The sequence below is a fragment of the Sylvia atricapilla genome, chromosome 18, assembly GCF_009819655.1.
Source record: "Sylvia atricapilla isolate bSylAtr1 chromosome 18, bSylAtr1.pri, whole genome shotgun sequence".
Lineage (NCBI taxonomy): Eukaryota > Metazoa > Chordata > Aves > Passeriformes > Sylviidae > Sylvia > Sylvia atricapilla.
Genome location: NC_089157.1, coordinates 6,517,174 through 6,529,240, shown reverse-complemented (window position 1 = coordinate 6,529,240; position 12,067 = coordinate 6,517,174). Strand labels below are relative to the sequence as shown.

At 39.7% G+C, this 12,067-nt stretch overlaps 1 protein-coding gene across 2 annotated transcripts in view; it reads left to right on the top strand.

Annotated features, from left to right (window-relative positions):
• Window positions 1-12,067, top strand: part of CA10 (carbonic anhydrase 10) — a 175,495-nt gene that overhangs the window by 32,210 nt on the left and 131,218 nt on the right. For both annotated transcript variants that reach the window (XM_066332146.1, XM_066332147.1), the window contains exon 2: window positions 1,416-1,490. In XM_066332146.1, the coding sequence (XP_066188243.1) occupies window positions 1,416-1,490 (75 nt within the window). The remainder of the gene's footprint in view (window positions 1-1,415; window positions 1,491-12,067) is intronic.

The following is a 12,067-nucleotide window of genomic DNA, read 5'->3' as shown; positions in this document are numbered from 1 at the left end:
GAGATGAGCTGAAAGTTTCTCTTGCTGCGTGTCTATGTGCTATTTGAAAATATTTCCATTTAATAGGGACTTTACATTTTGACCACAAAATTTGCTTGAATTCCAATTTCAGGACAAAGAGAGGCAATGACAAAGAGCAGCAAACTTGACCAATCAAGATCTTTCTGCTCTTGGCTTTTCAGGCAGAGAAATCATTTAGGCAACAAGTCCCATGAAGGGCAAACCTCATCCAAAGCTTAGGCTATTTGTTGCTGCAACCTTCAAAATATTGATCAAAGAAACCTTTTCTTGTGTTCCTGTCACTGATGACGGAGACAGGAATGCGACAAGAGCACACCAAGATCATGCAGCAACAGCTGAATTTTATTGTTGGTTGCCCCTTATGTAGGAACTTCGAATTTCCTGTGCTTACACACGTGATTGGTTAAGGATCTTAACTCCGCCCAGCTCGCTGGCCAATGAGATGGGGGCATTCCTGGTTCAAAGGGATTGGCTGAGGTCCCCTGTTTGAGTTTGAACCTGACCTCTCAGTAACACACCTGGGGATTTGTTTACTTCTTTACTTCTTCTAAAGTCCCCTTTACTTCTGAGGCATTCTGTCTTCTAAGGAGCCAGGCTGGTTGAGCAGGTGTGTGTTAAGCCGAATTATCTGTGCAGCCACAGACCAGCTACAGCTCTCACGTGTTCCTGCACTGTGCTCCCAGCTCTGCTCTCACACCATGAAAGAGCTGCATGTCAGAGACACCAGTCTCTGGTTTTGCCAGGCTGCCTGGGTGGCTGAGGGGGGGAACAGGCACGGTTGCTCCATTGCAGACAGAGAAGATGGAAAAACCAAATTCCTGCCTCAGCACTGGAGCCGGAGCTGGTGCTGGGGAAGATGTGAGCTGTGCCTTTCTGGCCTGGTTTTGGAACTCAGAGCTTGTGGGATGAGGTGAAGCAGGGACAGACACAGATATGATTGCCTGTGGTTCACTCTGGCACTTCTGCCCACACAATGTGGAAAACTATTGGAAAATTCAGGAAAGGAAGGGGAGAAACTGCTTTTAAGTCAGACAGCTTGGACTTAGGTATTGACTACTGAGCACTCTTTTTTTTTCTACATTTTTATTCCATATTGACTTCATAGGTGGCACAGAAGCCACTGGTAGTCCTATAAATTCTCATTTTCTACCTGAATTTTCAATTTTAGTGTACAAGTGTTCCAAAGCAGAGTGTATTTTACTGTGTGGTGAACAGGAACAAGGCTCTCTGAGATACAAATGCATAGCATGATTCTGTAAATTGGATAAAGATCACTTGAGTGACTCTTCTGTCAGATGCAGAGGATAGTACCCTGTTTAAAGTTCCAAAAGTTTAGCTAATTAAGTCCTATGTTTTGCCCTAATTTTATAGTTTCTTTGGTTATTTCTTTCTAGCTCAACAGAATTCACCAAAAATCCATGAAGGCTGGTGGGCTTATAAAGAGGTGGTCCAGGGAAGCTTTGTTCCTGGTAAGTGTAATTTTAAAATTTTAACCTTTCTTAAATTTTTTTTTTCCTCTGGAATTAATATAGTTGCATTTGGGGAAGATGTTTTGGGTTGATTTGTTTTCATTGGAAAGATTTTAAATTGACAAATACTCAACATCACATTCTAGTGAAGCACAGAAAGGTTTCTATTAATCCATCATCCAAAGACCATGGCTATTTTTCAGGGAAGAAATCACTTTGATGACATTCCTGGTTTCTGTCAGTAGAACCAACATGATGCTTCTTTGTGAATGTGTGTGTTCTGTGTGTAGAAAAGGGAAAGGGACTGAAAAGTATTACTGTATTAATTTATCTGTTGGAACACTTCTAGATAATTGCATTTCTACAATTTTAGATTAGATTTTAGGGTAGATTAGGACAGGAACCCCCTGCATGCAATTTTCACTGATTTTTGTTTAATAAACTATGAGTAAAAAAAATTAAATAACTGGGCTTAATTGAGATTTATTAAATGATAAATAATCAAGAGGCAGCTGTAAGGATTCTGTGCAGTATCTTTCAGTGTGATTGAGAATATACATTAATTTACATATATTAGCTATATCTTATAAGGTAAAGTTTTATAATTAATGCAACAAGAAAACTGCTTTGTGATCTGTATTTCCCCATAACAGTAGAAAATATTGCTCTTGTGTGTGCTGTTCCTGAGGATTTGTACATTTGACCGACCATCAGCTACTTTCTCTGTTGTGAGAACTGTTACAACCTGACCCTCATCTGAAATTCCCAAAATGCTGATTGTTTTATTAAGAATTTTAGTGCAAATGAGTTGAAATATTTCAGCCCACACATTTCTGGCACTGAAATGGTTGTGAAAATCCACAGGCCTGGAGCTTAATTACATATTGATGTAGCATAAAGTAGCTTTTCAGATTTACTTAGATTGGTTTGGGCTGTCAGAAACACTCCAGTGTATTGTTGTGCATGCTTAGTTCCTCATAATGACAGCAGGGGAAGAAACCTGGCGAATATAATCACTGCTTTCAAAATATTTCAGCCTTCCTGAGTTGCACAACTCAGGTAGATGCCCAGCATAAAATGAATGAAAAAATATTTGCTAAACAGACCTAAATTTAAATTTACTGAGGAAAATAATATAATTGTCGGGATATAAAGAAACCTGTGATCTGTGCATGCTTGTGGTGTTCTAGTCTTAATACTGTGAGAAATTTAGGCTAAGGAACATCCTTGGAAGATGAATGAGGAAAAAGCAATGACTCAAAAACTTCTAGGAAAGAAGACCTTTTAGAATGATGTGGAGGGACACCTCCTTTCTGAGGGAAAACTGAATTACCAATATGTGTTGAATGTTTGACCTAACCCAGCACACATCTTCAAGAACTGGTCCAGAAAGTCAGTAATGAACAGGTGACTGAAGCAGATATGAAGACAGTAAGGAGAATTTGGGGGTATCTTTCTTTCAAATCCAGCTCTACAACCTGTCAGCCTCAGCAGAAGAGAGAAATCCCACGTGACTTTACAGAACAAACAACTAAATTTTTTTCCCAGCAGCACTTACATTTGGGAGCCTTTGAAAACCATATTTAAAGCATTTCAAGGCTGCATTTGTGGCTGTGCCCTCAGACTAACACATCACAAAGGATCTGTTGGTGCATATTAAGTTTATCCATGCTGGTGGCAGTCAAGTATCAGATCTCACATGAGATGCTAATTAGCACCTGAGAGGTGAGAGCTGCCAGGCAAGCTGAGGAGCTATTGCTGGAGCTGCTGACTGATGTGCACTGAAGCAAACTGCTACAGCCATCTGCCAGGATGTTTTCTTTCCACAGCTGTTGGTCCTGACCCAGGGCTGGAAGTGAACACCCCCAAAGATACCAGAAAGGAGTTTTTGTCCAAGAGCCTGTCACTGTAGTGCAGAACTGGCATCTCAGCTAATATGATTGACATGAATCCAGCTCTGTACCTGCTTGGGGGAGCAGCCACAAATGCAGAGATGATTAATTAGTGGCAATATAATTGTAAAACACTCCAGGAGTAGTTCCTGGAGTTTGCCTACCACAGCTTTAGCTGGGTGAATACTTTTCACCTACTTCAAAGCAAAGTCACTGTCTCTCTTTGAACTCTCACTTCTTCCATGGAGAGCTTTGTAAGAATGCAGTTAAGAGTGCATCACAATATGCCTGGGTTAGAATGTGCCATTCATAAGTTTTTCTGCTTAACCTGTTTCAGAAGCATTGAAGTCAATTCTTAAAAATGCACTGGATCTTGTGCAGATTTGCCACTGAGCAGTTCCTAAAATCAAGCCATACTTCTCTAAGTTCCTCAAATCCCAGGCTTGCCATATTCTGGGATAGATTTTAGAAAAAAATATTTTAAATCTCTTTCTAATGTTCATCTGGACACAGTTTTTTTCCTGCTATAAGTCACTGAGCTGCAGTCAGTGCTGTGTATCTCACAGGAGGGAAGGATTTAGGCAGAGATGAGGTACAAGACCTCTCACAGTGTCTTTCCCAAATTCGCTTCTTGCAGTGCTCCAAGAGAAGGCAGCATTGGGAGCTGGCAGATTCTTTCAGCACAGGAACTGTGGCTCAGGTCTGTCTTGGTGCCCAGCCTTGAAAGAGATGCAGAGTTCTCAAGTGCAGGAGGAAAAGTTCATTAAGGCTGGATTTGTGTATCTGCTACTGGTGCAGAAACCACTCTCCATCTTCCACCTGTTCTACAAGCAAAGAATTGCTCTTACGATTTAAATTGTGTAGGCAAAGTAGAAAGTAAGTACAGCTTTAAAATTTTAATTGAATGCAAATTAGGTTCCAAATTAAACTTCAGGGAATGTTCAAGGATGAAGAAGGAATACTTTTCCTTTATGTACGGTGATTTGCATAATAATCAAATAATTTATATTATTACAAATGCTTACTACATCGAGTTTTTCTGGTGTGAAATATCAAAGTAGTTCTTGATGGGTTAAAACTCCTTTAAATAACCTTTTTCATGTCTTTTCTTTGGCTGTGACTGTGAATATGTTGCATCACTGAAGTGGTGCAAGTAATTTCTTGATGGCCAAGGCAATCATATTCCAAATTCATTGGTGCCATTGTTGTTACTTCAAACAGATGTGTATAACCTTTGGTAATCTTTGTGATTGTATTGATTCTTTTCATACTGGTCCTGTTTTTTCATAGCATTATGAAAGTAGGCTTTGGTAAGCATAAAATATAAGGGTGGTTAAATCTAATTTGTGATCACAGAATGCACTTGCCAAACCTCCATCCTGTTGTGGGAGCTCTGGACCATGTAATAGTACAAGCACATAAGTGTTTCGTTCCCAGGGAAGACACTGTATTTGAGCCCTCATACTGAATTATACCAAATCTAAAGTTACTTTACAGGGTGCTAGTGCCAACCTCAGCTAACAGGAGGAAATCCATCAAATAATGAGTGAGCATTTCTGAGTGAGCAGGTGATGTTCTCCATCCTTGTAATAAAAGTTGTAAATGAGCTCTAATTCCAGATGAAGATCTCCATCCGCTAGGTTTCATTATTGGCCACAGATCACTAGTCAAAGGCCACCTTTTGCCCTGAGATTCAGAGATGAGAAATCCCCTGTTTGTGGTTCCTTCACAACTTGTTTTACTCTAAAAGGGAAAAGATTGTTGGAGTTCTGTGATACTTTTCCTGCCTTTTGCAAAGATCCTGTTGGTTGGGGGGATTATGCCCTAACCTTAACCAGCTGGCAATGCTGCACTACCTCAAAACATGGGCAGTGATTGTGAAGCACTGAGAAGCTGCCTCCAAGGAGGAAATGCATGAATTTCATAATGAATTACCAGGGAAAAGAAGGGTGAAACAATTGACAAGCTTGATCATGAGTGCCAAGACATCATTTTAAACTTCCTGCTATCCCCATGTGCTTTTGTTATGTCACACAGAGGCAGTTCTAGTGTCCCTAGTTTCTCCTGTCTGGGCTTCAAGATTTCTTCTATTACAGCTTTGAGCTTTTTTTATTTTTTTAAGTTAGAAATGTCTTTATGTATACGTTCAAAAATAACCTTTGATGGGCAGGTCACTGTAAGAACCATGAGCTGTTTGTCCATTGCTTGAAACTGAGAGATGCAAAACTTCAAACCCACACACTTGTTAAATTTTCAGCTCTCTGTGCTACCCTACAGTCACAGAGGGGTCTGTGCCATACACTGAGATGGTGATCACTTAGCATGACTGCCTGAGCATCAAAATCCAAACCTGCTGATTACTACTCCTGCACTGCTCACTTTTTCAACTATAACATCTCTCCTGGTCTTATTTTGGAACTTCAGGAGGCTGCAGCATCACTCACCATCTGGTGCATTTTGCTTATCAGTGAAAACAGTGGTGCAGTCTGAGCTACAGCAGTGCTTTAAACAGTTTGCACATACCCTTCAAAATCATGCAGTGTGTTGCTGCCTCTGAGGAATTAACCAGCCATATATAATTATTTATTGTAACAATAATAGCAGTTTTTCTTTCAGAGAGCAATTTTTTGGAACAGTTCATTTCTTCAGGGTGATAGAGCACAGATTCTGGAAATTATTCATTTACTGATTTGAACTTAGGTTAGTATATGTAATATTTCAGCTTTGGTTGTCAGTTAGAGACAGCTTGAAGGAAGTATATTTCATACCAGATATTTTCCTGGTTTCTCACATCCTTTGGTGATTCTGCAAAAAATTGACTCTTTACAAATCATATGACAAGAAAGGAGACTAGATTTTTTTTTTTTTAATTTGTATGTGGGATCTGTATTATATTTAATACAACATGGAGTTTTTCTCCTTTACAAAACCTGGTGGCACCATGATTTGGTTCCCACAGTCCCCTTTCTTACTTAACCAGGGAGCTCAGGACTGGATATAACTGTTTACAGGTGCTTTTACCACTTTTTGCATTTTACTACTCTGAAATGCAAAATGTTGCTGTCTTCAGGTCCTTTACACTCCTCTGAGCATCCATCTCAGCAATGCTTTTTAAAAGGGCTTTTTCAATAAAGTTACTGTTTTACATACTGCTTTGTAACTGCGGCCAGTTTGCAAACAGAACTCTAAATGCTGATTTTCCTTCTAATTCAGTCCTTCCATGAAAGAAAAAAAGTTTTAGGGGGCCAGCAATGCAAACTAACTGCAGTAGAGTGCTCTGAAGATTTAAAATTTTAAACCTTGAAAACTTGTGACTGAAACACAGTTCTTTGCTAATGTGATCCTTTTTATTTTAACAGCCTAATTATCTTTCTTAGCTGTGGCTTTTCCTCCTCAGTTACAATTGGTATCCACAAAAGAAAAATTGCATGTAGCAGATGCATCCTGGCCTTGGATTTGTTATCCTGACGTGACCGAATGATTCAAGTTGTCTTCCTGCTTGTTCCTAGTCCCACCAGGCACTGCAAAGGTCAAGCCTTCCCTTGTTATAACCACCACATGAAGTGGCAGGTTGGACCTTGCTGTGCCACCAGCTGTCCAGGGCCTGTCCTGCTACGCCTGCCGGTTCCCCTGCCAGGACAGGAGCAGTGTCCGTCTTCTGCTTCAGAAATGTGAAAATAAGGAAATCATGAAGGCAGTGACTTGCAGATCTCTGTCAATTCTTGTCCTTCACACTTCACTGCTAGATTAGATAGCATTTTTGGTGTAGGAACACTCCAAATACTTTCTGATGAAGTTGAAAATCCTCTTTCCCACTATCTTGAAGTGGATGCTGTTTATCTTGTAGTAACACTAAATATGAGTTATTAGCACAAAGAATAATTAAGTACCAGGGATTTTTGGTACAACTGTAGCTACCAAAACCTGCATAGACGATGGCTGCTAGCTGGGAAGACATTCAGGAGGTTTAATACCATTTGGGCAGTCATATACTCAGAGAGGAGTATCCAGAACATCTGCTGTCCTACACACTGTGTGTTTACAATCACTACAGAACCTTGAAGACCTGTACAACTGGGAAAGTAACTTCCCTTTCTGCAAATATAATATAATTTAAGTTTTTAATATTATCCGAGTCTACTTTAAATCAGTTAAAAGTGGAAAGCCAGCAAGCCACCTCTGTGATCTTAAAAAGGTGTTCACCATTGCATGATGAGCACATCCCCTTAAGCTTTTGCTTAAGAAAAGAAGGATCATCCCAGTGCACTGCCTTAGCTAAGTCATCAAAAAATGGGATTTGAGATAAAAAGGGTAAGATTAATATTCAGAATCTTTATTTTCTTAGGTTCTTTACTGTGACCTAAAAGCAAGGGAAGGAATTCCAAGGATAAATACTGGTGTATACAGAAAAGGGTTTAGGGGGTATAACTGGATGATCTTTAAGGTCATTTCTATCCCAAAGCGTTCTGTGATATTCTTGACAAGCTGAGTATAAAAGCAGTTGGAGCAGTGGTCTGTGACTTAGTCATTAATAAATGAAAGCTCATAACTACTTACTTGGAAGGATTATTCAGGGAAGTTCCAAGGGCTGGAAGGAAGGGTCCTGTACAATGCTGGATGTATGTATTGATATATTCAAAACATTTTATCTTACCTTATGCCTTGACAGGCTAATCTTCACAGGGTATCTAGGGAGTTCTTTACACCCTTTGGCACTGGACTTTTTCATGGTATCCACAACTTAGAGGAGTAGAATTGAAGCACAAAAAAATCTGACAGAAGAATTAGTTGCTGCTCAGAGACTCAAAGACCTTTTTAAGCTAATAATCCAAGCTGAAAATGAATACCGACATCTGCCACCATTCCTTATGTAAGGAGAGGACTTGGAACTCTGACTATTAATTACGTTGTAGTAGTAGTTTTCTTGTGGGTGCGCATGTGTTTTTATACAAAACAGTAGCAATCATCACTTCCTACATAAAAAATTCTCTTTATAGATTTTCATGATACAGTTGTCTTGGGTTTTGTAACCAAAAAAAAAAAAATGTTTATTCTATTCCATCTGTTTAATACCAGTTGGGGAGATTTTCTTTATCTGTTGTAGCTCCAGAAGGGAGGGGGTAACTGCCTTCTCTGATAACAAGCCAGCTGTTAAAACTGAGTGGGGCAGTGTTTCTTATCTCTGTTCATTCCTCCACTACCCCCATGGTGAAATCTCCTGTTAATGGGCCATCAAGGCTCACCAATGTCATGACACATTACATCATCCTATTGTAAAAATGTTCTACCCAGGGAGGAGGAGCCAAACCTAGTTAAAAAGGAGTCACAAGTGTCACCAGACATCCAGTGTTCCCACGGGACTCCTGAAGGAAAACTGGACCCATCTCTGGACCCTTTTCTCCCCAGGACCCTCTCTGCTTCCAAAAGGACCACATCTGCCACTCCAGGAGGGCTGACTTTGGACTGTTGCCAACACTCTGACCAACAGGGAGTCAGGTTGTATTTCTGACTCTGTCAGGGTTTTCTAGGATTTCTTGTTTTTTGTTTGCTTATTCTTCTGTACTACAACATTTGTATTTTTAATATCCCTAGTAAAGAACTGCTATACCTATTCCCAAAATCTTTGCCTGACAGCTTTTTAATTGCAAATTTATAATAATTTGGAAAGGAAGAGGAGAGGCTTACATTCCAAGGGAGACTCCAGTCTTCCCTGGCTGATACGTGTCTATCTAAACCAAGACAATAGTGTAAAATAAGTTAGTGTCCTTTGGAGGAAGTCACTGAGAATAATAAGGAATAGTATTTTTCTGTGCTAAGAATGTTTTTTCCAGAGTGGAATGTAATTGGACTTAATCAGAGAAGGATAACAATGCTCCAGTTTGTGTTTGCTTAGATATTTCTGCCATGAATCTGTGTGGGATGCGATAGAGCAGGGATTGCAATATAACATGGAAATAGGGATAATGAGTGGCACTGAGATGTTGCCTTACTGCCACTCCTGTTATTATCCCACTTACAAAAATTACTCTTGTAAAATGCCTAGATGAAAATAACATTTTAAGAGTCCTACAGTTACAGTTGTGATTGTCAGGTAGTCACCTCCTCTTTCACTGAGACTGTCACAACACGATACTACAGTGACTTCAGGAGGATGATTCTGATTACACTGGTGATGAACCCATCACCAATGAGGACGTTATATAAACACAATGTGCAGCTTTTAATTTGTACATGCCATTAGTGCAATTTAGTGTAGAATTAGTGCAAATAGTGTAGAATTTACCACGTTACACAGAGGAAAATGTGGTTGCTACAGCTACACCCTCATCTGTGGTTAAAATAAACTTTAATTTTTCAGCCTTCTGGTGTTTTTACATTTTCGTGTTAGAGTTTTTACACTTGTAACATTAAAAAAGTAAATTGTTTTCAGATTCCTCTCTGTAATGAACTCCTGACTTGACCAGTGTGGTCAAAGGGGTGTTAACCTTGTCTCCCAATCGCTGGTCAAAGTCCAAAACCTATTTAAACCCTGAACCCAAAAATAAAGCTCTCTTTTTCTCTCTTCACTTCTCAACTTGACAGGTGAGTGTAGTTCTTTCCTGTTATCTAGTGACATAAGATCACACCACTGCTCTGTGTGTGGTTACACAGAGTAACTCTGCCTGTTGTTGTCACTGAAAGCTTCACTGGTGCTAACAAAAAACCTCTCTGTCTAATGTCAGATCCTGTCCTCCGCTTAATTAAGAAATCAAAAAGAAAAGGAAATGAGACTGTTACCTAAAATCTTACATTATGCAAGTACTTTCCTAATAGACAGCTATGACAACTTGTAAATAGGGATTCGGGGGCTTAATTGGTCATAGCATTTCTTCAGTAACCTGCTAAGCTGAGTATTTCTTAGAGTCCGTGTGTGTATGTGTAGGATTCCTCAGATTCCTCAAATAGAGGATTGCTGGAAACTTGATAGTCAGAAACCAGTCATTTGTACTTTGTGAAAATTTCCTTCTATCGTAACACCTCTCTGAAAAGGTCACTTGTGAATTCACTGAACCATGAATACATTGAACATACTCAGGAGCAAAATCCATGCACACCATTTACATCTGCCTGCCTAGGAGGATGTGGAATTATTATTTGGATAAGTTTTACTGCTGTTACTTACACAGATCAAAATACAGATATCCTGTACCATCACTCCATCATGGCATTTCTGGGTACATGCTATTTGTGGTCAGTGAAATATTTATCCTCTCAGAACTCACCATAAAATACAGTCACCTACTTAATGTATTTCCGGGTACCTGCTGCCCCTGCGAGCTGTAAATTGCATTATTATGATAAATTACTCTGCCCAAAAAAAGAACCTTCCTGAATCTTACTGGGGTTTTTTTTCTAGCACTGAAAATATTACTTAAAATTGTCCCCTTTTACCTTTCTGAATAGAGACTGATTTTATATTAGGGCACTTTTTCATTTTATATTTGTAAAACATACAAGAAAAATGCATTAGGGTTTCCAGACCAAGCAGTCACCAACATTATAGTCAGGACATAAACCCTGCAAATAACAGCATAACATCATAATGGGAAACCTGACAGGTCATTAACTACAGCAGTGCAAATGACATTGCTGTAATTCACAAGTGCTTGTAGACAACAGCCCAGCCAGCAGCCTTTCAGAGCCTGCATGACAGAGAAGAATATTCAGGGATGGAGCACAAAATAACCAGGTCACACTGGAAGTTGTTCACTTGATACCAGAGCACATAGCTGAGAGATGTTCCACCCCAACACAGAGGTGGTTCTTTAGGACCTTTTATGACCTCCTTTAATTTATTCTTCCTGTGTCTTTAGTGATATGAGTTTGTTGTGAGGGTTTTGGTGAAGAATGAAGGGTTTTACTCAGAGAGGTAATTTTACAAATATTAAATGAAATGTAGGTATGGAAAATTGGACAAGCTGTGTTCAAGACAGCAGTTGGAGGCTGGGAGAGAATCAAGCAGCCGGTTCAGATATACCATGCTGCTCTGCCTGGTATCCCTGTGCTGTTGATTAAAGAAGAAAAAAATATTCTTGCAGATGCTTTGAATCAGCCCTTTGTGCTTTGGCTAACTGATATGAAGCAGTGCAGCTGCCCCAGCAGAGAAGCAGCAGCATGGGCACTGAGGGCTTGGCACCTCTTGCATGGGCATCACCAGGGCTGCCACTACAGAGCCTCGCATTAATAGAACTGGGGAATGTTACAAATTATTATCTGCAGTGATATTTTGGCATTATCTCATACTGTAACTTCAGAGACAAGGCTGGAAGGGAGGTGGATATGTCCAGGCCAAGGAGCAGCCCCATTCCACAGCCACTTGCAGTAAAACAATGACATTTCAATCCATAGAGGAAGAGATTGGATTTTTTCCTCCTTGCTTATAAAATTTGTCAAATTGGCTTGAGTTTCTGAAATCCAGGCATCATGTGGTTCCTACACTAGAATAATTCGGATGCAAGTCTGGTTGAAGTAGTCACTACAAAAGCAGGAGCTGCTACCAGTTTAGAAAATCCTAGGTTATTACTTTCAGTTGAAAATAGGTCACACTGGAAACAGTGAGATCTGCTTGCTGAAACAAATGCTACATCCCTTGAATAAAGGCCATCAGAAGCTGATTCTTTAAAAAAACCTAAAAATCAATATTTA